The sequence below is a fragment of the Phaeoacremonium minimum genome (genome assembly GCF_000392275.1).
Source record: "Phaeoacremonium minimum UCRPA7 unplaced genomic scaffold PA7_03_scaffold_415, whole genome shotgun sequence".
NCBI classification, from domain to species: Eukaryota; Fungi; Ascomycota; class Sordariomycetes; order Togniniales; family Togniniaceae; genus Phaeoacremonium; species Phaeoacremonium minimum.
This window is the reverse complement of record NW_006921317.1, coordinates 233,494-256,607: the sequence shown is the minus strand read 5'-3', so window position 1 is coordinate 256,607 and position 23,114 is coordinate 233,494. Positions and strand designations below refer to the sequence as shown.

The 23,114-nt window shown below is 54.3% G+C and overlaps 9 protein-coding genes across 9 annotated transcripts; 3 read left to right on the top strand and 6 right to left on the bottom strand.

The window, feature by feature from the left end:
• Positions 1–804: 804 nt before the first annotated feature.
• On the bottom strand, positions 805–1,687 carry UCRPA7_5569 (putative ras small monomeric gtpase protein; the record flags this gene model as incomplete). The annotated part of the gene is made up of 4 exons (XM_007918115.1): positions 805–1,043; positions 1,102–1,377; positions 1,442–1,556; positions 1,676–1,687. 4 exons carry the CDS (start codon positions 1,685–1,687, stop codon positions 805–807), a joined length of 642 nt encoding a protein of 213 aa, XP_007916306.1.
• Positions 1,688–6,022: 4,335 nt separating this feature from the next.
• UCRPA7_5568 (putative molybdopterin binding domain-containing protein) lies at positions 6,023–7,261 on the bottom strand (the record flags this gene model as incomplete). The annotated part of the gene is made up of 6 exons (XM_007918114.1): positions 6,023–6,128; positions 6,190–6,409; positions 6,478–6,770; positions 6,824–6,936; positions 6,990–7,034; positions 7,142–7,261. The coding sequence occupies 6 exons, from the start codon at positions 7,259–7,261 to the stop codon at positions 6,023–6,025; spliced, it is 897 nt and encodes a 298-aa protein (XP_007916305.1).
• A 603-nt stretch (positions 7,262–7,864) lies between these two features.
• UCRPA7_5567 (putative gmf family protein) lies at positions 7,865–8,532 on the top strand (the record flags this gene model as incomplete). The annotated part of the gene is made up of 3 exons (XM_007918113.1): positions 7,865–7,867; positions 7,929–8,279; positions 8,344–8,532. The coding sequence occupies 3 exons, from the start codon at positions 7,865–7,867 to the stop codon at positions 8,530–8,532; spliced, it is 543 nt and encodes a 180-aa protein (XP_007916304.1).
• Positions 8,533–8,643: 111 nt separating this feature from the next.
• UCRPA7_5566 (putative protein nbp35 protein) lies at positions 8,644–9,672 on the bottom strand (the record flags this gene model as incomplete). Its single annotated transcript, XM_007918112.1, has 1 exon — positions 8,644–9,672. The coding sequence occupies one exon, from the start codon at positions 9,670–9,672 to the stop codon at positions 8,644–8,646; it is 1,029 nt and encodes a 342-aa protein (XP_007916303.1).
• Positions 9,673–12,283: 2,611 nt separating this feature from the next.
• UCRPA7_5565 (hypothetical protein) lies at positions 12,284–13,132 on the top strand (the record flags this gene model as incomplete). The annotated part of the gene is made up of 1 exon (XM_007918111.1): positions 12,284–13,132. One exon carries the CDS (start codon positions 12,284–12,286, stop codon positions 13,130–13,132), a length of 849 nt encoding a protein of 282 aa, XP_007916302.1.
• Positions 13,133–13,445: 313 nt separating this feature from the next.
• Positions 13,446–14,357, bottom strand: UCRPA7_5564 (putative d-glycerate 3-kinase protein; the record flags this gene model as incomplete). The annotated part of the gene is made up of 1 exon (XM_007918110.1): positions 13,446–14,357. One exon carries the CDS (start codon positions 14,355–14,357, stop codon positions 13,446–13,448), a length of 912 nt encoding a protein of 303 aa, XP_007916301.1.
• Positions 14,358–15,462: 1,105 nt separating this feature from the next.
• UCRPA7_5563 (putative peroxisomal hydratase-dehydrogenase-epimerase protein) lies at positions 15,463–18,491 on the top strand (the record flags this gene model as incomplete). The annotated part of the gene is made up of 6 exons (XM_007918109.1): positions 15,463–15,621; positions 15,678–16,014; positions 16,066–16,543; positions 16,593–17,001; positions 17,052–17,480; positions 17,592–18,491. The coding sequence occupies 6 exons, from the start codon at positions 15,463–15,465 to the stop codon at positions 18,489–18,491; spliced, it is 2,712 nt and encodes a 903-aa protein (XP_007916300.1).
• Positions 18,492–18,876: 385 nt separating this feature from the next.
• UCRPA7_5562 (putative ring finger protein) lies at positions 18,877–20,901 on the bottom strand (the record flags this gene model as incomplete). Its single annotated transcript, XM_007918108.1, has 1 exon — positions 18,877–20,901. One exon carries the CDS (start codon positions 20,899–20,901, stop codon positions 18,877–18,879), a length of 2,025 nt encoding a protein of 674 aa, XP_007916299.1.
• A 680-nt stretch (positions 20,902–21,581) lies between these two features.
• UCRPA7_5561 (putative endoribonuclease l-psp protein) lies at positions 21,582–21,998 on the bottom strand (the record flags this gene model as incomplete). Its single annotated transcript, XM_007918107.1, has 1 exon — positions 21,582–21,998. One exon carries the CDS (start codon positions 21,996–21,998, stop codon positions 21,582–21,584), a length of 417 nt encoding a protein of 138 aa, XP_007916298.1.
• Between the last annotated feature and the right edge of the window lie 1,116 nt (positions 21,999–23,114).

Below are 23,114 nucleotides of genomic sequence, written 5' to 3'. Positions count from 1 at the left end.
ACTCGGTCACCGAGCGGACTAGACAAAGAAGGTCATATTTACGCCATTGCATTCTCGACGGCACACTCATTGTTCTGAGATCCCATTGATCAGACGCTCAAGGTAGTAATCTACAGGCAATCTTGAGCAGATGCGAGCCTCTAGGATTGAAAATGCAACGGAGCTTACTTACTATTCGTGATTTAAAGCAGTGCCAGTCAGAAGCCGGCAACTCTCCAAGTTATCTTCCCTCAGGCCAGTCGAAACATCAGGAGACAAGGCGAGCATAATTGTAGCTACTCATAGTAGTTGTATTCAGAGAGGTGAAGCCACCCTCAGAGGCAAGGAACTTTTTATGACTTATGACCACTGCCAGGAAACAAACGAATTACATGCATGAGAAGCAGGCGGTATAGGATGACAAAGCTTTAGTTTCAGATGACCCCCAAGAGAGAAAAGGTAGAAAACTTCGGATAGTAAGTAGGTAATAAAATTTGTAAAATGTCCATATCCCTCGACAGGCAAACAAGAAAAAATGACAATGTCTGTCTTGTCCAGCGCGCGTGGGGAGCTCTGCAATGCCTTTCGCTCCTCCCCTCAGTTTATGCTGGTAGTTCGTTGGATCCATACTGCTAGGGAAAAGAACTCGACTCCCGTTCCAATGCAACGTGTGTCTCCTTCAAATTGAGCTGCTTCATTTCTGCAGCTTCGGCAGTACCGTCTTGTTCAATTCTGTGCGATGCCTGCACTCGATCTCGCTTCTCTAGTCCTGTTATCACTTCCACCCATTGCGAACTGATCCCGGCGACGTCAAAATCTTCCCTCTTACATGATAACGCACTTTCCGCAGCATCCAGGCTCAGCGTCATCATCGCCAACCTCCATCGGCTTGACAGCACCATTGGTATTGGATGCGCCACTACCGGTTGAGTATCCTTGCATCTCTCGGTTGTATCGTCGGATCTCTCGCACGATATCGTAGAACGCCTTATCAACATTGATCCTTGACTTGGCGGACGTCTCGATGAACTTGCAGCCGAATGACCTTGCCAGAGCCTCACCCTCTGTTCAATTGATGATCAGTCATGGGGCACACAGATGTAGTGCAGCAGGACAACGTACCTTGTCTGGTTACCTCGCGTTCGCTCTCCAGATCGCACTTGTTGCCCACAACAACCATGGGGAAGTAGTCCTTGTCCTTTACTCTCAGAATCTGTTGCTGGAAGGTCGTGATTTCCTCAAAGCTCTGCCGCGATGTGATTGAGTACACTAGCAGAAAGCCTTCACCGGTTCGCATGTATTGCTCTCGCATGGCCGAGTACTCCTCCTGGCCGGCGGTATCGAGCACATCTAGTAGGGCGACCTCATCATCAATGACACACTGCTTGCGGTATGAATCTGGGAGCGATTGTTAGTTTGCGGGGACTGCGCCGAGGTGAGATGTTTAAATCTGTGTGCATACCCTCAATCGTGGGATCATATTCGTCGACGAAATGGCTCTGGATCAACTGGATGGTGAGGCAAGATTTACCGACACCTCCTCCGCCGACCACAACCAACTTGTACTCCCTGAGGAACTAGAGACGGGGATGACAGGTCAGCTCAATGCATTTATCACCATCAAAATGGCGTCGGGCGATGGAATTGGGCCGGCAGCGGACGATGGCGCCGAACGCCGATAAGGCGGGAAACGCACCTTGGAGGCCATTCTCTCGGGATCTGAAGCTGCCGATGAATATTTGGACAATGCTTGAGGAAACGAAGCAAGCTCGAGATGGACGACAGGCAGGAAATGGGTTGACGGGTTGGGAATATGGGAGAGGATCGATTGGCGGCGGAGAGAAAGACGGGGGTTCGGCTCGTGTTTAGGGAGAGCGACGATCCTTGACTCCTCAGGAGGTGTGTACTCTAGTGCCGGGCGAGGTCAGGGTCAGGGTCAGGTCAGATCAGCGTCGCTCGGGAGTCAAGTGCAGCGTTGGAAAGTCGCAAGACAGCGCAGCAGCGAGACCCGGACCGGAGTGTTGATTGAATGCGTGATGTGATGCCTTTATCGATTGTGGCGATGGGGGGGAGAGGCCTTTTCTTTGCGCAGGCGGACTGGAATTGGAATGTAAAAGGTGTTTCTCCTGCAAAAGAGGCGAGGAAGAATTGGGGATGGGATGGGATGGTAGAAGGAGTGCGTGGAAAGCGCTTTGTCTTTGCATGCTCTCCGTGCTTTGGGTGCTTTGGAGCGCCCGGGGGGGCAACTGGCTCCCTATTCGCTGGCGGGTGGGCTTTCAACCGGGGTGGCAGGGATGAGGTCTGTTGCAGGGGGGCCACCTCCCAGGAAGGCCGGTACCTTAGCTGGCGCCCCAAAGAGGTACCGCTACTCCGTGCGAGCATCTGGTGCGGTCACCGTGAGAGAGCGAACTTGTTGTATCGCTTTGAATGGGTGTGTGGTGTGGTGGTGGTCATTGCGTTTCGACTGTCATTTTTCTCCTTCTTCTCGCAAGTTGCTTTTCCCAAAGTAATTGCCGTCAATAATGTAAAGTCTCTTTACTTTACGGCAAAAGAGCCGATGTTTTCTTGTTTCCACTGGAAATGCCAAACTCTGGGCAACTCTGCGTCACCAAAATAACACTTCAGTATGGCTTCTCGCCACGCAATCGGCGGGAACTAGGCCATAGTCCTGTTCTGCTGTATCGCCTTTCTAGGTACTTAGTTAAGCTACCTACGCAGTGTACACATGCTTCACCGTCTTTGCTTGTCAGCGCAGAGGTCTAGATACCTCCTCTCCTGTGCCTGTGCTGTACCTGTTCCTCATCCATCCTCCCACCCACCTCACCTCACCTCTTAGGGTGCTGCAATGCAGCTCGCTCTTCAGTATGCACCAACGCCAGCAGGAATTCAGGGCGCTTTTCTACTTTACCACTTTACCCCTCTGGTCGAAGCCGCTGGTGCTGTCCGTTCCGAGACGGCACGCACAATTCTGAGAACTGCTGCTGTTGCTGCTGCTGCTGCTTGCCCAATGCACATTCGGCAACCTTGACCTAGGTAGGTAGCTTGGCAGAGCTAATGTACCTAGGTAGCTAGGTATAGACTATAGGAGCAATTCTAGGACCGGCGAGGTTTCCTGCTTTACCTTTGCTGTCTATCGTCCGCCCGCATAACATACACAGCTCATGAGGAGAGCAACAAGAGAAGAAACATCGCACCAAGCTCGTATTGCGGCAACGGCTCTCCGTCACCATGTTGCTCTCTCTGTCCACGCTTCAATCTGCGCCTATCAGGAGGCCTACGTCGGGTGGTTTGCTTGACCTATGAACCAACCTCACCTACGACCTTAGCTTAGGTAAGAACAGGCACACTACACATACGTAGATTGTGAAGTATCTGAGCGGATCTGATGGCAACCAAAATACCTCTGCACTGTGTATCACAGTCACAGCGCATCCCTCAAGACAGACGCCTCTCCACCCACCGTACCGACTGTGCGATGTGCAATGTGCCACCCCCGAGGTATGGCGGCAACCAAAAACGGTGCAGGTTCGCCGCAATCAAGCCAAGAGGCTCCACGCAGAGTCACCCATCTACCAGGTATCACACTGAGCTGCATCGACGTGGCCCAGGGCGCGACGCTGTAACCTCAGTTGCTCTAGATACTAGATAGATATTGGGGTTACAAAGTCTCAGCTTCCAAATTGAGCCAGCATTTCTTTCGACAGTCTTTCCGGCAAAGCGATAAGCTACGGTTCTAGCTGGCCGCCGGCTGCAATGACCTGATTTGCGAATCAATCAACTTTCTGTTAGATTTGGAAATCGCAGCAAAGAAAGTGTACCGTGGGCTCTATTGTGAAGGATCCAGACCGGATCGCTGGGACGTTGTTCATCTACGTGAAATGTCTGAGACCTCAGTCTCTCAGGAACCTAAGACTATCCCATTATTGGTGTTTATCCACGTCTCTTATAACCTCGGCACCTGGGAACCGATGGTCTTAAATGGCTCCGCCAGGGAACACGACACGCAATTGGGCGTCTGGCAATGGCAATTACCATCATCCCTTTGGAGTTCGGCCTTGTTAGTCGCTGAGCACCTATTCGACAGTCAGCAACAACCACAGCGGCCGAAGAGGGCTGAGTCTTGTGAAAGCGCCAGATGGGCGCGATCCTAGTCAGTCGTGGGGTCGCCCGACTCCTATCAGCGTCCTGGGCCGTCCCGATTACAAGCTCGACCGTCGTTTCTGTGCGGACCGCCCGGCGGCTAGCACGGCGGTGCCGTCTGTCGCTGCGATTGATTCGCCGGTTCTCAGGTGAATTCCAAGATCTCACCTCTACCGTGACCAAAGAACGTCTTGATCATTTAAAAGGCTGCGCGCTCTGTCGATCTCCTCCCCTGATCGCGCATGCCATAGATGCCACTTCCTCGTGGCTAGTGCAGCATCTCACGGACAAGGTTGGCGCATGCAAGAGACAATCGCAGGGGTCGACCCCTCCATCATCCGTCCACAAACGTCTTCTGAAGAGTCCAGTGCAGTGCCTACCAGGCCGTCTGGAACGTAGGTATAGGTATACAACAGCACCTACCTATCCACTGGGCAACTTCGTCTACCACAGGCAGTGGATCTGCTTATGCCCAGGCCACATTTATGCGGCACAACCGGCTTTGGCCTCCATCCTGCATCCAAAAGTCCCAAAGCCCTGAAGGACGCTCAAGCTCAGCTACATGCCAGATAGACATACACGTACATGACAATGCAGCTGCACAAATGGATGATGAGCAAACTCTAGTCCAGGGGCCACGGCCCCACTCCCCACTACCTGCCTAGTGCAGTACATTCTGTACTATGTAAGTCCTGCTTGCAGACGTTGTTCATGACATGGGCACTGACCATGTTGCGAGCATCAGCTTCCTTGCCTAGCTTATCAACTCGAATTAAGGGTTCGGTCGGATACGGAGAGCCTCTCTTGCTTGCTGTTTCATCTTCTCCCACTCAAGAGGTGAGCCAGAATAACCTTCCGCAGGCACAGTGCGCGAGCACTCGCCTCAGGTGTACCCCGCGACTTGCCATGCCTTGCATGGATGCAAGAATCAGGAGGCATTGGATAGAGGTACTAACCCCCATTCTCAACTGACAAACCGGGCAGGCCACATTGCAAGCCACTGACTCGATAGTGCCGTGAGGTGCTTTATCTAGCACACACAGCGAACTGGTCAAGGCATGCGTTCGCCGTGTCTGTCTATGATGTGGTGACCCAACAGGGCTTACGCAGGAACGCATCTGCGAGGGCTTAAACGAAGATGCAGCTGAGGCGCCAGATAAGAGATACCGGTAGCGCGGCAAGCCTGCACAAGAGGGGGTCCCGTTTCACAATCCCAACTCGTCCTCTGCAGTTTGTGAACTTGCAGGGTTCGCGAGAAATTGGACCTCTCCTACTAAAGCCTCCAGCAAGCAGCCCGTCCCTCCCCTGTGGCGTTCTCCTGCTCAGCTTTGGATTGTCTCGATTGTTTCTAGAACCATTGGAGACGACCGGCATGCGCCAAGCTTCGCACTGGAGTGCATCTTGACAAGGGTCTAAAGTGCACCTGTTTGATTCCGAAGGCGAGGATCACGACGCTAAGTGGCGCATCTAATTTCCCAGAGGAAAGCTCTAAGGCACGATGCCATCATTGCCAGGAACGGACGGACATCCTCACGGCTGAAAGAATGCGTCACATCATCGCACGCGCTCCCCACGTGGCTGGATTGCACCGCATAGGCTACGCAGCATGCTGAGCATCAGAACGGGATTTGCACGGTATCTCACACCGGGAAGAAGTGACCAACGTCTATGACTTTGAGAGGACAAAACTGTTACGGAGCCCGTTACCGGGCCACACAAAGTTGTGGTTTATGTGGATTGCTCATCTCCCAAACGAGATGACAACGTTGTGCTGCTTCCTTATCGATATCGGGGTGACCGAAACGAAGCCCGTCAAACGCCAACCGTCTTCATGTGCATCTCGTGCAGTGCAGCAGTGTGGGGGTTCCCAACGTCTCATTTAAGCCCTCAATTAATGTCCATCTCAACTCGCATTGGGCAAATCATCGTCCTCTCCCTCGACTTGGACCACCCGACCTTTGACCTTTTCAGCAACCTCGGGCGCGATGCTATCCAGAAAAGCTTTGTCCCTGTGACATGTCAGCTAGCGTTACCACAAACAAAGGGGCAGCCTTCCCGATGTGAACATACTTGCCAACCAATGTCACCGTGTTCCTGCTCTTCTCCCACCGTGGATAACTTCCAACTTTGACGCCCTTTGGCTCAACTTGGGACGCTAGCTCAGTCAAATATCCCGCAACTGCGCTCTCCGAGAGTGGTGTCGAAATGAGAACTCTGACGATCCCCTTGCCCTCCGGGTCCACAAGCCGTGGTAGTATGGAAGGCTTCAGAGCGTCCAAAAGCGCCTCGACTGATTCACGAAGGTTTTGCGTCAGCAGTCTTTCATAAGTGGCTTCATAGACGGGATGGAAGACTCACAAAGTCTCGGAACTCCGGGAAGGATATGAACGTTGCCGTTTGCAACTACGACGGGAACCCACATGTCCTCTCGCGGGAAGAGGAACTGCTTGCTCAGGTCTCGCGACTCATCCGTTGGCAGCTCGACCATCCTCAGCTTCGCTTTCTTGGCCGGCGAGTCCTCGTCCCAGTTGAACTTGGGCTGTGATGGATGCGGTCTCGAAAACTTCTTCATCCGCTCGTAGGCCTCTTGGTACAGGGCGATCTTCAACCCGAATGCCTTGGCGATGGAGTCATAGGTGATGTCGTCGTGTCTGACCGAATCATTAGCATTCCAATGCCACTCCACGGACGGCGAGGGTTCTACGTTGGGCCAATTCCTCCGCTGGTGACCACAAAGTCGTATTTGTCGCTCATCCGACGGACCGCCTCAACGATCTCGGACTCGTCATCTGCAATGACCTCGATTCTCTTCAGGTTCTATGAGAGGATCCATTAGCTCTACACAATTGCATCTCAAGTGGAAAGCATACAATGCCTAGATCGAAGCACCATTTTGCCATGTAATTCGAGTTCGACTGTCATGTGTTAGTTCAAGTGCATATGTCATGCATGAGAGTGTGACTTACATCCTTTGTCTATCAAAAGTCAAGAAACCCTGGTGTTAACACTCAGATTTTCCAACACATAATCGGGAACGGTAGAAACATGCCTTTCCCCCGAGAACCTCATCGCCGATGATCAGACACGCAGCGGTGTGGATCGTCCGTGAGTTGCGCTCATCAGCCGATGCGGAAGCCATCATGTTCTTGGCGACGGCAGATGTAGCCGTTGACGACGCGGCTGAGTTGTGAAGATAGTTGGGTGCCGGTCTCGAAAGATGACGAGCAACTTGGGAGAGACGGGAGAACATCAAGAAGGGGGTGAGGTGGAGAGGTTGAGCAGCGGACTTCTTATCCGACCATGAGCAACAAAAAAGAGCAACACGATTGGAGCAACTGGGGTCCCATGTAGACAGAAAGGCTATCAACGGAAGGCTGAGCTGAGGAGGAATGAATGGGTGAGCGTCTCAAATATTCCCCGAGGCTCTTCAGCGCGCTCGCTCCCGTGGAGCTGGGAGCCGGGAGGTGGGGCTCGGGCCTGTCCTAAGCGCAGACCGGAGTCAATGGATGACGCCTGGCTGGCGGGGTTCTTCCCTTTCTCTTTGCTAAGCATACATACCTATCGTTTTGTAAAAGTGGTATCACCTTAGCTTAGCCGCATTCCAAGATCGTCGTTGATCTGGCAATCTGGGCAGTCTCGTCTCGTTTCAACCTTCCAAGGCAGGGATAAAAGAAGAGACACTTCCTCCCAGAACACAAGTATTCTAAAGAGCCTTCCTCAAACATCTAGAACATCACCAGTCACGATGGTTAGTTCTGCCATCATGCGGGGCACGCATCAACTCCGGTAGCTAATCGCAATGCATCTAGAGCTCCGAAGCCAGGCTCTATACCTTCTCCCAGGAGACGAAGGACCATCTGCGCAAGTTCCGGCTGGGAACTTCACGGTCCAACGACCCCCAAGCTGTCATTTGTATGTACGTCTCTCTGTCTGCTGCTCTGGGCGCAAAACCCGCCCTGCCCTTCGTTCCAATCTGTCACCTGCCCGATGGCCTTTTCACCACTGACACTCCTCCGCACCTGTCAGACATGATCGATAAGGCGACCAAGGAGATCAAGCAAGACGAGGATAAGACGGTATACAAGAGCCTCGACGAAATCGCCGATGACCTGCCCGACCATTCACCGCGATTCGTACTGCTGAGCTATCCTTTGACGCTGGTACGACGTTTCCTGCCATAAGCAAACGGGAAACCGTTTATACTGATATGACATCTTCTTACAGCCTTCTGGACGGTTGTCTGTACCTTATGTTCTCCTTTACTACCTCCCGATCACATGCAATAGCGAGCTGCGGATGTTGTACGCCGGCGCGAAGGAGTTGATGAGGAACACGGCCGAAGTGGGCAAGGTCATTGACATCGACTCGACGGATGATCTAGAGGAGATCCCCCAGAAACTGGGTGCGGCATAAAACGCGGCTATATGGCGGTTCTTAGGCCACTTGGTCCTTAATAGCAAAGGAGAGCACCACACAAGAAACATATTTATGCGCTGGAACGTTTCATGGTCTAACATCATTTATTCATTCGTCCGGAAGGACGTGTTTGGTATCTAGGCCCAACTGGTCTGCTAATCCTGTCACCACTCTCTTGAGCGCCCTGCATGCCGGACTGTCCGGATATGAGTCGAAGAAGCTCTCGCCATAATCGCAAGCCATGCCAATGCGGGGGTCGAGCGGTACGGCTCCCAGAAATGGGATGCCCATCTCCTCCGCAAGTCCTCTGCCACCTCCCGTTGTCGCTTGGAAAATCTGGCTCTCGTGGGTGCACTTCGGGCATACGAAGCCGCTCATATTTTCCACTAGTCCGAGCACTCTTATGCCAGCCTTGCGGCAAAAGTCGATCTCTTTCCGCACGTCGAGCAGTGACACCTCTTGCGGTGTCGTGACCATTATTGCGCCATCAATACCGCTTTCTCGTAGGAATGTGTTCACGCTCAAGTGCTCGTCGCTCGTGCCCGGCGGCGTGTCCACCAATAGGAAATCCAAATCACCCCAGTCTACGTCCTTCAGGAATTGTTTGATCAGCCCATTCTTCTTTGGCCCTCTCCATATTATAGCATCGTCTCTGTTCGGCAGCATAAACTGTATGCTCATGACGCCAAGGTTGTCCATCACCCAAACCGGCGACCAGCCAGTGCCGCTGACGTGTATCGTCTCCTGCTCGACGCCCATCATCTTGGGTATGCTCGGGCCGCAAATGTCAGTGTCCATGATTCCCACCGTGCTGTCCGGGTTGGTAGCGAACGCATGGGCCAGCAGGCTCGTGAACGTGCTTTTGCCCACGCCGCCCTTGCCGCTGAGCACTAGGACCTTGTGTCTGATACCGGCTAGTCGTTGAGAGATCAACGGGATGTCCGGGTCGGGGCCCTTCGGCGCAGCGGCGCAGATCTTCTGGTTGGGGCAGCCGGCGCATGAGTCTGCCTGGCCCGCCTGCTCGGACTCGGGGCCGGGACAGTGCTCTGGCTCGGGTGCCACGAGCTGCGGCTTCGCCTTGAGAGGGTTCGCGATGACGTCCTCCACAGGCTCGGGGACTTCTAAGGAGGGTGCCATCGTTGCAGCTGCCGCGGGATAGGGCGGCAATCCGATAATGAGGTGTGTTCGGTGGTGGGAGGGTGCATTCAGGCGGGAAGGACTGAGGAGGTTCTTCTTTTTTGGTGTGGTGATTTTTAAGCAGACAAAATGGAATGGCTCCGCGGCCGGCCTGGCCCTCCCAGCAGGTGGCAATACGTCAGTGGGGCACTTTAGAGTGCGATGCGGCGCCTTTCCTTATCTAAGCTCACTGCCGTGAGACACACCCCGCCTAAACCGCGCAACGGGCTTCCATGTCGATCTGGAGAAGCGATGCCAGCCGAAAATACCTTTTTCTAGACTTACATGCAACACCGTTGATCATCAGAACATGTAGAGCTTTGCCAATGTTCCATTGCATGCCTCCAGAGATAGCGTCACACACTCGAGATAGTGTATAACTCGCGCAGTGTATATTCGACCAATTGTATCTTGCGATTCAAGCACACCCAGGTAGCTGCATCCTAGACAATTGTCGAAAGATAACGACCAACTCACTCGACACCACGGGGTGTGGCAGACCTCTGCTACAACTCGTCCATTCTCAACGTAGCAACATCCTGAAAAAATGGGTCTTCTCTTTTGAAGTTAGGAAGCCGTAGGGTCAATGATACCTCGAGAAGTTGATGGATGGTCCATGCTGTTCGGGTGCTCAACGATTCTCAGGCGATATCCCATATCATACTTACCAAGGAGGTTGGTTGGATATCGACTGTCTGTCTCTCGGCGCAAATGCTTTCTTGCACCTCTTCTTTACACAGTGATACTCCAATCTTGATTCAAAATGAGTTTAGGCGAACCGCGTGATACTAGGATCGATCCTTTGTCTTCTCATCCCACAAGGTTGATCAGTCTTCAACGACGGGAGGATGCCGACTCGTCTCGTTTCGTTGGGCGTCTAACGCGCATGGTGGCTCGACAGAAGCTTCAGGTCGCATTCTATGAGAGTGCAACGGCTCGAGCAGACGATGGCATTCGCCAATTGCTCGCGAGGTACAGGAAGCTTATGCAGAACAAGTCATTTAATGCTGCAGAAGACAGAAGGACGGGGCGACCTCTCACGATGGGCCGAAGTCCTTGTGGGATGTGTACATCTATAAGTGGCTCGCGCTCGGACCAACTGCAGCAAGAGCTCCATAGTCGCGCCTCCCTAATTCTGAGATATCGAGCCCCTACCACAGCAGTAGCCCCCGCGAGCTCCACGCTAACGGTGGTAGTCCCTGCGTTTTCCCACCACCTGACGACGCGACGTACCTTCGCGTCCCAGACAGGCTCAGGGCAGCAACGACCACCAACCAGCCAAAACGCCGCCCCGAAAAGTAAGGCTTCCTTCCCGGGACGGACCTACGTCCACCACCATCATCAGACGAACTCCCGTCCGCCTCTCTTCCCTCTTGCTGCTTCCCTCCTGTCGCCATTTTAACCACGCAGCCACCGGCCAATCCCTCCGTTTCTCTGCTCCTCTCCCCCGGCTCTCCACGTTCAAGTCGCATGCCGCCCACGTCTCGGCCCAATGTGCATCGATTGATCGCCTGGAGCCCAACCAGAGAGAAGCATAATAACCCCGATGCAGCACCGTCCTGTCGCCTTCCACCAGCGCATGGAGTGCCAGCAGCGTTAGAAGTACACATGTCGCCGTCACGACGCACCATCCGCAGAGACGCGCTCCCTAGACCGTACACGTCAAATAAATAAACAAAGACACCTCTCGCTTCTCCTGCTGATCGTCGAAGCCGCCAGTGACGGCCCTACAAGTCGCAAGATTGCGTTCTTAATGCGCTTTCTGAATATGGTGCCAACTGCAAAAAAGAAGATGCAGAACTACATACAGCGACACGATACGCCGGCCGTCGCTTCACCAGGGCCTGTCAGTCCTCCACGGCCACCTCCCCCTCATGCTACCCAACTCCCCTCCTCTCCACTGGCGGGTCGCCAGAATGCCATCGAGTCATTCAAATTACCTCTTCCGACAACTGGCCGCTATGCCCGCACGACAGTGCCTGAACCTACGGTTCAGCCAATGAATACTTCCCCTCATTATCATCCCATGAGGCGGAGCAGAGCTGGGTCAGATCAGGCACGAGAGGCTATGCAACGCGACCGAGCAGGCCAGGTGTTTGAGGATACGACTGCTCGTGCGGAGCCATTGCCTCGCGAGAAGGGGCATACGTGGGATGGGGCATCGACTGGATCCCCAAGGGGCGGCCTCCAGCAGCGTTGGGAAGAGCAGTCTACCCTTGCTTCATTGTTGTCAGATAGCGACGCTCGATCCGTGTCTACGAGACATGGCAGATTTCCAGACCGTCGCCTCGAGGACCGTGGTGTCACTCGCTCACAGCCCTTGGAGCGGACTGCCCAGAAATCTGAAGAGAATCCAGGCCCATTCATTATAAATAAGGATGGCCTATTCCAGGTGGTTGGCACATCGACCCAACCCAATGCTCCTGTCACCCTGGACCCCAGTTTACGGAATAGTGCTCTTCTTGAGAGATCAGGAGCACGAGCAGATCCATTCAGAGATCTAGCCAAGGAAGATTCACCCTCCCAGAAACCACGAAATTTGATGCGGACTAAGTATCCACTCCACGGCGACATGGCTAAGAGACGATCATATGCTGACCGGGCGGATTCCTATACGAATAACGGGGTGACTCGGTCTCCAGAACCATATGATAGCGCTGCTGATGCGGTGAAGGTCAAGAAAGACAGGAAAGAACACGACCTTGATCCTAAGCGCTCAACTGTGTTCCAGGATGTCGACGATGCTCTTACTGACTCTGACTGCATGAGCAACGTCCCTTCACAAGGCGACGAGGTCGAAGCTCAGCGTACCCCTAAGGCGGCTCGACAGCTTGCTCCGACCCATAAAACCCTCATGCCACAAAAGTCCCACAGGACGGTAGCAGTGCAAAAGTCTCAAAAGCCCCTTGCCCCACCGAAAAGCTTGCTTCAGGAGAGCTCGCTTCCGCGACATGGTAGTGTTCACGGAGCGGGACACAGGAAGCGACGTCTTAGTGCGGACTACGATGACTCAATCCTTGCTTCCATGCGCTATTCCGATCTCAAGAAAGAGGATTTTGACCATGATCCCGCTAGAGTGGCTGTTCAGAGTACCAACCTTCCGTCAGGTGGTACTCTTGAGGAGAAACTGGCATACTACAAAGACAAGGATGAAAACAATCAACACCATTTCTTTACTCAGATGAGCGTACATGAATGGGACGCAAGTGGCGACTGGTTCTTGGATCAGTTCAGCAACATTGTACATCAGATGAAGGAATCCCGCCGCTCCAAGCGTGTAATGGTGGAGCGCTATGAGACAGAGATCTCCAATCGAGAGGAAGCTGTGAGAAACAAGATCGACGGCATTGGTCGCACACTTGCAGGCCTCAGGAAGGATGGAGAAGGGATGATGAAGGGAAAGGAGATAGAGGACGACTAGATCTGGACGTCGACATCGACATTTGAGGCAGCATAAGCGTGGTGTTTATTTTTGGCTCGTCCTATTCCTTTTCAAATTTGCGTGGGCCTTGCTTCATTTTGGCGTCTGCGAACTCTGGTCGGCGATGTTTGTTACGGGATCGATTTTATGAGACATGACCTTGCACAGCGATATATGTGCCTTTAAAAGGGGAGCGACAACTTACGTAAGATACAGTTACGACAGTACAGGATCAACAGGCCTGTCCTATAGATAGATGTGGCTGGTGCCGAGATACTTATGGCAGGAGACATGGTTCGCTCTTACAATGTTATCATATTACGATCTTCTGCTGCACACTTCTGTCCTTAGCCACTATCAAATGTAATTGACTGCCTGGTCGGTCGGAGAAGATGCCTTTCCTGACACCCTCGGAGAACAACTCATAGGCAGGGTAATATGCGTCCACGAATTTGATGACCTGCTCATCTGTCATGCCCGTGCCCTTCTCTCGCCGCAACATTGCCTCCTGTTGCAAGCGCCAGTCGTAAACATACTCGGTCTCCTCGGCGTCAAGATATATAAACGCATCTAGTAGATCCGTGACGACATCATAGCCCTTCAGCTGCTCGTTCACAAAGTACAGGTGCTCCAGCTTGTGACCGTGCAGCGTCCGGCTCGGCGCCCGCCACTTGGCCTCGATGGCCGCCTCAGACGTCGCCCGGAAGCCCACGCACCAGCCCTCAAAGATGACCACCTGCACGGGCTTCTGGCCCGGCCCATTGATGGGCGTCCACTGTGACTCGGGGACGCGGTCGCCCAGGCCGGAGAACTGCGACTTGTCGTACTGGGGGACGTGGGCGGGCTGCTGGGCCGCGAGGGCGGCGAAGAAGGTCTTTAGGAGCGCGACGTCGTGGGTGCCGGGCTCGCCGCGGTACTGCACGAGGGCGTTGTCCGGGTGCGCGGCGGCGAGGGCGAGCTGGTCGGCGTGGCGCAGGTAGAAGTCGTCGATGCTGACGACGAGCGTCTGCAGCTGCTCGCGGTCCTGCAGGGTCTCGGCGAGGGCCTTGACGAGCGTCGTCTTGCCGACGCCCTGCACGCCGTTGAGGCCGATGAAGAAGGGCCGCTCGGCGCGGCTGGGGTCGGCGCGGTGCGCGGCCAGCCGCTCGAGTATGAATGGTATACAAATCGGCGATTTGTCGTCGATGATGCGCGACTGCAACGGCACGTCGGGCGTGCTAGCCATGACGTAGGTATATCTGCGGGTTGCAGTTCGTATTGAGGTTTCTGGTGAGGCTCAGGGCGCGTGGTATATTGCGACTTGTGAGGGCGGCAGTTTGAGGCTATCGTGAAAATGCGGCTTCATTATTTTCTCTGAAACCTCACTCCCGATGTCGCTACGCCAATGCACAGCGGTTGATAGTTGAGGCGCTGGTACCGGTAGTCTGCATTGAGAAGCTCTAGAGTCGTGCGTGGTAGTGGGGAGGAGTGTGGAGAACCCCCGCGTTCAAGTAACCGTCAAGTTACCGCTGTGCACTGGGGGGCTCCAGCAGGTAGTTGACAAGCCCAGTCCCTGCACGCACTGCCATACCTATATTTTGAAGTGACCTTTGCTCTCCACCCCCATTTAATGCCTCTTCACTTGGGAAAACCATCCGCCGTGTTATCTGTCGGCGCCTACATTATGCACCGAAAACGTTGCAATTTGAGATTCGGCACTGCGTCTTGAGAGCTCGAGCACCATGTTGAGCTGTATTTACTGAATTGTTACTAGATTAAGCGAACAATAACGGGATTCTCCCCAGCATTTCAGCTACATGAGCTTGTGACACTTCAATGCGGAGAAGGCAAAGATATATCCATAATCTTTCTGCGCATGTGATGAATTGATTACTGTCAGACTCAGAAGAGAGCGCCCGGGGGAACAGGGATGACTTCATAGGACTTGATGGGGGTCCGGGGAAACTCAAGAGCATGTGAAAGGTATAAATGCTCTGCGGCGTAACCGAAAACGGCCTAGTCACCACAGCGAGCTGCCCCTCGGTAAATACTAAGGCCCGCTGTGGAATGGGCACTGGTGGCCACTCAGAGGACTTAGACGGGCCTCGGCTCAAATGAGCGTCACTGCAGCAGTTGCCGGCCGACCCTAGGTACTGCCTCTTGTCTTATTGCTACCTGCTTTATTAGACGAGGGGAGTCTCACTCGCATCCATATCTACCTACAACTCAACTTATCTCAGCTCAACCTCCCGAATACCCTCTGTTTGCTTGTTTCCCACGACGATTGACGCTGCCCCCTTCGTTTGTGCTCCTTTCTGTTGTCTCTTTAGAACAAGCCAAGCTCCCACGCCATGTCCGGCCAACTGCGCTTCGACGGCCAGGTCGTCGTCGTCACCGGAGCGGGCGGCGGTCTGGGTAAAGCCTACTGCACCTTCTTCGGCTCTCGAGGCGCCAGCGTCGTCGTCAATGATCTCGGCGCATCTCACACTGGAGAGGGCAAGTCCGCAAAGGTAAGAAAAGATTGCCCCCACACCAGCTCAAGATCCGGGCGCTGACGGCAACACAGGCTGCCGATGTTGTGGTCGACGAGATCAAGAAAGCCGGCGGCAAGGCCGTTGCCAACTACGATTCGGTCGAGAACGGCGACAAGATCATCGAAACCGCCATCAAGGCCTTCGGCCGCATCGACATCCTGATCAACAATGCCGGTATTCTGCGGGATATCAGCTTCAAGAATATGAAGGATGAGGACTGGGACCTCATCTTCAAGGTCCACGTCAAGGGTGCCTACAAGTGTGCTAGAGCTGCTTGGCCCCATTTCAGGAAACAAAAGTACGGCCGCGTTATTAATACGGCGTCGGCTGCTGGTCTGTACGGCAACTTTGGCCAGGCCAACTACTCTGGTAAGCATCGTAGCTCAAGGTCGACCACAAACATATACTAACAAGAAGTAGCCGCTAAGCTGGCTATGGTGGGCTTCACCGAGACCTTGGCCAAGGAGGGTATCAAGTACAACATTCTCGCCAATGTCATTGCTCCCGTAGCCGCCAGCCGCATGACCGAGACAGTCATGCCCCCAGATGTGCTTGCCCTGATGAAGCCTGAGTGGGTTGTGCCGCTGGTTGCCGTCCTGGTGCATAAGGACAACACCAAGGAGACCGGATCGATCTTCGAGGTCGGTGGTGGCGCCGTCACAAAACTGAGATGGGAGCGGTCAGGAGGACAGCTTCTGAAGGCCGACGACAGCTATACCCCCAGTGCCGTCCTGAAGCAGTGGAAGCAGATCACAGACTTCTCCAAGCCGCAGTATCCATCCGGTCCGAACGACTTTATGTCATTGCTCGAGGAGTCAATGAAGATGGGCCCTAGTCCTCAAGGAGAAAAGGTGGATTTCACTGGCCGTGTCGCTCTTGTCACTGGAGGTGGCGCTGGGTAAGTGTTCTTTTCATCAGATCAAGAATCTGAACTAACTATACCTCAGTATTGGACGGGCCTATTCCTTGGCATTTGCCAAGCACGGCGCATCGGTCGTTGTCAATGATCTCGCAAATCCCGACGATGTCGTTAATGAGATCAAGAAGATGGGCGGCAAGGCAGTGGGTGTTAAGGCCTCTGCCGAAGACGGAGACGCTGTCGTAAAGGCAGCGATAGACGCATTTGGGCGAATTGATATCGTTATCAACAACGCCGGCATTCTGCGCGACAAGGCCTTCACAAATATGGATGACAACCTATGGGACCCTGTCATGAACGTTCATGCTCGTGGTACCTACAAGGTGACTAAGGCGGCCTGGCCTTACTTCCTCAAGCAGAAGTACGGCCGTGTTGTCAACACCACCTCAACCAGCGGTATCTACGGAAACTTCGGTCAAGCCAACTACTCCGCGGCGGTCAGTGCCTTAAACCCAAGTTTAGTTGATTTAAACTAACTGTGTTTTAGAAATGCGCCATTCTCGGCTTCTCAAGAGCACTAGCTATCGAGGGTTACAAATACAACATCTACGTCAATACCATCGCACCGAATGCCGGTACTGCCATGACAAGGACTATTCTGCCCGAGGAGATGGTTCAGGCTTTCAAGCCCGACTACATTGCTCCTCTCGTCCTGGCTCTGTCCAGTGACAAGGTTCCTGAGAACCCTACTGGTGCTCTTTACGAAGTCGGCAGCGGCTGGGTTGGTGCGACGAGGTGGCAGCGGTCCGGAGGCTATGGCTTCCCCGTCGATGTGACCCTAACACCGGAAGAGGTCCTCAAGCACTGGAACGAGATTGTCACCTTTGACGACCGGGCGGACCACCCCGAGAAGATCCAGGAGAGCCTGCAGAAGATCATGTCTAACATGGAAAACAAGTCCGGTGGAAAGTCCAAGGTATGAACTTTCTCTGTTTGAGCGGTATCTTCCCGATCATATGTCACAATGTGCACCATGTAGTTTTAGTGTAGACTCATAAAGCATTGTTAACAAGACTGTGTTCTCCAGAGTGACTCCGAGAGCAACCAGTACCTCGACGCCATCCAAACCGCCCTAAAGGCCGAGTCCAAGGGAACTGGGTTCTCGTGGACAGAACGTGATGCAATGCTTTACAACCTAGGCATTGGCGCGAAGCGCAGTGACCTGAAGTATGTCTTTGAGGGTGCTGAGGACTTCCAAGTGATCCCGACGTATGGTGTCATCCCGCCATTCGATGCCGAAACCCCCTTTAACCTGGATGACCTCGTTCCCAATTTCAGCCCCATGATGCTGCTGCACGGTGAGCAGTACCTCGAGGTCAGGAAGTACCCCGTCCCAACCGCGGCCAAGACACTCAGCTACGCCAAGCTGATCGAGGTCGTCGACAAGGGCAACGCCGCGCTCGTCAAGTCGGGCGTGACGACTGTCCATGCCGAGACCAAGGAGGAGCTCTTCTACAACGAGTCGACCGTGTTCCTGCGGGGCTGCGGCGGCTTCGGGGGCCAGAAGAAGCCCGCGGACCGCGGCGCGAGCACGGCGGCCAACAAGCCGCCGGCGCGCGCGCCCGACGTGGTCGTCGAGGAGGCGACGACCGAGGAGCAGGCGTGCATCTACCGCCTCAGCGGCGACTACAACCCGCTGCACGTGGACCCGGCGTTCGCCAAGATGGGCGGCTTCAAGGTGCCCATCCTGCACGGCCTGTGCTTCTTCGGCATCGCGGGCAAGGCCGTCTACGAGCGCTTTGGCCCCTTCAAGAACGTCAAGGTGCGCTTCGCCGGCTCGGTGCTGCCGGGCCAGACGCTGGTGACGGAGATGTGGAAGGAGGGCGGCAAGGTCATCTTCCAGACCAAGGTCAAGGAGACGGGCAAGCTGGCCATTGGCGGCGCGGCTGCCGAGCTGGTTGACGGTGGTAAGGGAAGCAAGATCTAAACCCAAGACTACTGTCCAAAGGTATGAGGAAGATGGGTCACTGTAAAGATACTAGGTTGGATTGGATTCACATGATCATTTGCAAGACTTGGTATGGGTACTTCCATCTAGTGTATCATACATTTATTAAAAGAGGCTCTATCAAGCAATAAGCATCTAGCATCTCTTGTTTCCTTCATAAAGTGATGCTAAGCAGGGTATATGATAATAGTAGTAGACATGAAGTGCCTTGACACTTCCGTAGCAGACGCCAAACCAATGCAAAGTGGATAAACGAACCCCTTGACCATATCTGGCCCCCTTGACCTCCTTCCCTTCCTTTCCCATAATCCAGGTTATTACAAAGTGATAATACTATTTCGTATGATTGTGTCATGTGTACAGACTACGCAAAGACGTTCTCCACCACAAAGTCACAGACGTCCGCCACGCTGGGCAGCCTGCCCCGGTACAGCGCCGTCTCGATGCCCATGTCGCGCTTCTGCACGGCAACGCCGGTCTCGAGGAACGCGCGCTCGGCGCCGCTGAGCTCGCGGCGCTCCATCTCACGCCACTTGCGCTCGGCCTCCTCCTTGGCCTGGCGCAGCACGGCGTCTGTGTTCTCGCTCTCCCACAGGTTGCACTTCTTGCACTGGGTGCAGGGGCGCGGGTCGCCCTCCGGGCGGAAGTGGTCGCAGAAGTGGCGGTAGCCGACATCGTCGCCGTCGCCGGTGCCGCCAATGTCCTTGCGACACACGTAGCACATCTTGTAGCCGCAGGGGCACGTCAGCTTGTTGCAGCCGGCCGTTTTGACGAAACTGGTATTGCAGCGCGGGCACACTCGCTTGATGGCTAAGCTCATGGCTTGCTCGACCTGCGTGCGCAGCGCCACGAGCGACGACTCGTGACACACGTGGATGTCAGTCCACGCCTTCTGGCAGGAGAGGCAGGAAGGGCGCCGGCAAGACGGCGATTGGCACGTGAATTTCATGCCTCGACGGCGCCGTCGATGTCGGGTAATCGAGGCCTTGAACTCGGCAATTAGGAAGTCACCTAGTGTCTGTTTGGAGGCCAAGAGAAGGGCGACGATTGATGAAAAGACAATAAAAGGGAGTATGAAGGGAATGCAGCCGATGAAGAGTATCGTGAGGACGATATTCGGAAGATTGTCTGCACGGACTCGCAGACGGGATTCTGCAGATGGGAGGTAGATATCATCAACTTCAGCGTAGTCACAGAACGGGCAGCGGACCAGGGGTAGATTGGAGGAGAGCAGGCTGTGCTCCGCCAAGCGCTGGTCAAGCTTATGAAGAATTTCGGCTCCTCTTTTCTCTTCCAGCATTGCACGATGAATGTGGTCAGACGGAATGCAGCCTTTGCACTCTTCAGATGCAACGGCTGGGCATCTGAGGGTGCCGCTCTCCTTGTCGATGCTTCGGTGCCAGCCTTGGCCAAAGACTGCCTCGGTAATGGAGTGCTGTACGCAACGGAAGCAAATCATGTGCCCCTCACTATTGCATGTTGTGAACTCCTCGAACGTTGAAGTCGTGAAGCAGCAGGAGCATTCGTATGTGAAATCGAATTCCTCTGCTTCAGCCGTGTTCATCGTCATCGCCAAGGTATGGTCCTTCTCCTCCTGTGTTATCCTCGCTCTTTCTTGCAAAGGGAGAATGAGTTCGTTGAAAAGTTCCCTATCCAATTCCGCGTTTCCGGTTGACCTGATCGAAGGGTAGATGGAGCCTTGCCCAGACGACCTCCATGTCACCAAAGGGTGGTTCTCCGCCTCCTTCGATGTGACAGGCTTACGCCTGAGGAACAGCGATGATATCGTGAACCGCCAAGACTTCGAGGAAAGATCAACGAGGGTGCGCCGTGCTTCAAGGTAAGAATAGTTGTGTTCGGCTAGGACCGCGTTGATTGTAGATCGAGTAAGACCCCTGAACTCGTGCCACGCCAGCGTCTTTGCAGCCTTCTTGTACTCGCAACTCCGAAACGCGTCGGTCCGCGATACCAGGCGCTGATCTGTCGACTGCGAGATGACTACAGAGGTTGCACGAGCTGCATCCTCTTTTGCCTTCTCTGCGACCCTCCAGCGACCTTTGACCCAAGTGACACGGTTCTTCAGCAGTGCGTCGGCGACAACAGCGAGCCTCGACTCGCCGTCGAAGCTGGCGAGCATCTCTCGGAACACCTCGACCTGCACATCGGGAAAGACGGCGGCCAACGCCTCAAGACTATTGTTGAGCTCGCGTAGATCTGGCTCCTCGGGATCCGGGAGAGGGAGATGGGCTTCGTCGGAAATGTACTCGAGGACAGGCTCATGGATGGACGAGGAGTTGCTTCGGGCAGTCCTGTTGCTTGGAGCTGGTGACGGGGACTTCACCCTGCTGGCACGATCGCTCGAGGTGCCGAGTAGCCCAGAGAAGACCATCTTGTCGTGTTGCTCGCGCCGGGCGAGGTCATTCTCGTCTCTGAAAGGCAAGCACGGTGACTGACGATATTGGTAGGACCTTGCACATGGGGGACCAGATGCAAGACGCGTGACTCTCGCGATATATTCGAGCCAAACCTCACCAGATATTTTGTTTGCTGCCCAGAGGGACTGACTTCACATGCAAGAGGGTGGTCAGAATGGGTTGAAGATACAGACAGGCAGGGGGCAAGCACTGGCTTCTTGCCTGCTAAGCCGTAATTATTAAAGTCGAGACCCTGGTCTTGGCGGGGACCCGCGGCGGCCGGCTCACTGCCCCACCACATCTGACACCGGGGAATAATCAGCAGTAGGCAATTTGTTAGCCGTGCCGTGGGAAAACACCGACAAGTGCAATAATTAGAGTCAAGTAAGTTGGCGACAACATTGGGTAGGTAGAGCAATCTGCTCTTGTGCTAGTTAGTCATAGGAATCTGACTTTCTTGTCGAGTACGAATGATCATGTTTGCATCACGCATTCTGCATCTGCATACCTTACGTTACACGCCTGTTCCCAAGCTCGCGCAGAGACAGTCTCTCGTAAGAGAGGGCACTGCCCATCAGGCGAGGAAGGCTAGGCATTGGCTGTTCCTCGTTCGTGATCTCACTCTCCAAATACCATCCGAGTCAAAACTCGTCCGTCATCGGCGCTTGACAACCGCCATCCCGTCAAACTCGAGCTTATACTCGGCCTTGCTCAGCGACCGGACTACATAGTAGGTGCTGGCGGGCTTATGGCCCTGGAGGAACTCGGCCACCCGCTTGATGATGAGACTCGGCGTTGTGCCCTCCTCGTGTTCGACGATGCCGTAGTTGAACCGGATCAGATCGTGCACCGTGGCTCCTGCAGCGGCTAGGCACGTCTCGAATCGGGAGAGGCAGACTTCGAGCTGCTCCTCAAACGTATCGGGGACCTCACCGCTGGGTGCAACCGCAACCTGGCCCGAGATGGTAACGAGGTCGCTGTCGCCTATGGGCACGATGGTGAGGGCCGAATAGACGGGGTTTGTCTTTCCCAGCTCGGGAGGGTCGACGAACCGGACCAATGATGCGGCCATGAGATCTTCTGGGACGGTAGCACTGCCGTTTGCCAGACTGTTTGCTGTGGTCTACTGCGTAGTAGCAGCTGTAGGGCAGCCCGTTGCAATGAATCAATGTGTCGGGACGAGGACCCACGTTGTGCTGGCCTTGTGCCTGTGCTGCTTTGCTAACGCACACGCGGGCTGTTAGTCAAGGACTTGGAGTTGCGGTGTTGAGCCAAGACACTGGAGTCACTCCCCAATAGACTTTGTCGGTGAGGAAGCAGGCTCTCGTCCAATAATCTGATGGCTCACTCGTTGATCGAAACCAAGTTACCTGACTGTTGGGACGCCGTTGGAGAGCTCAGACAGCGTTTGGTAAAACTCTGTCCCTGCTGTCTCAGCCACTGATCTTAAAGAGTAACCCTAGGCAGATGGAGAATCAGTAGACCGTAATTATATAACCACGACCCTCAGTCGAATATCGTGTCGAGACACCGGAACCCGAGCACAACTAGGCTGGAATGCGAAACAAGGCCTCGATAAGCATTTCCGTCACACAGCATCTCGTCAGCATGTGGGATCCTTCGTCGACTTCCCATCCATTCGTCTTGTCCGCTGTCGTCAGCTGTAGATTTCTGCTTGATAGGCGTGTGAACAAGGCAAGGTAAGCTTGTGCGTGTGTGTGTGTGTGCTGGCTGGATGAGCAGACCAGCCTTGAGTGACATGAGGCATGGGTCCTGTTGACCTGACGGGCGAGTTCCAGCACTAACAGGCGGGGGGCCAAAGATTGAAGTGCCAGCCCCGCCCCCGCTTTGAGATAGGGTCCCGCCTTTCCATTGCCCGAAATGCCCTCTTCTCAGTCTGCTCTACCCTCCATCCCGCCTGTTGGTTCTATGCAGTTGTGCTCTTTCGTGATGGCAGTAGGCCCGAAGGAGCAACAGGCGAGCAGTAAAGCTTCATGGATGCCAGTGCCGAGTGCTCGTTTTAGCCTGGACCAGACAGCGCCAAGGGGCACAAGGAGGGAGTTGAGCGACCCAACAGCCCCAGCTTCCCTGTTCCCGGCACCTTTTACCCACCCCCTTGCCCGTCTCCTCAACTGCCAACACCGCCATTTCGAGATTTGTGCCGTTAATGTTAGCTTGGTAGCAGTGA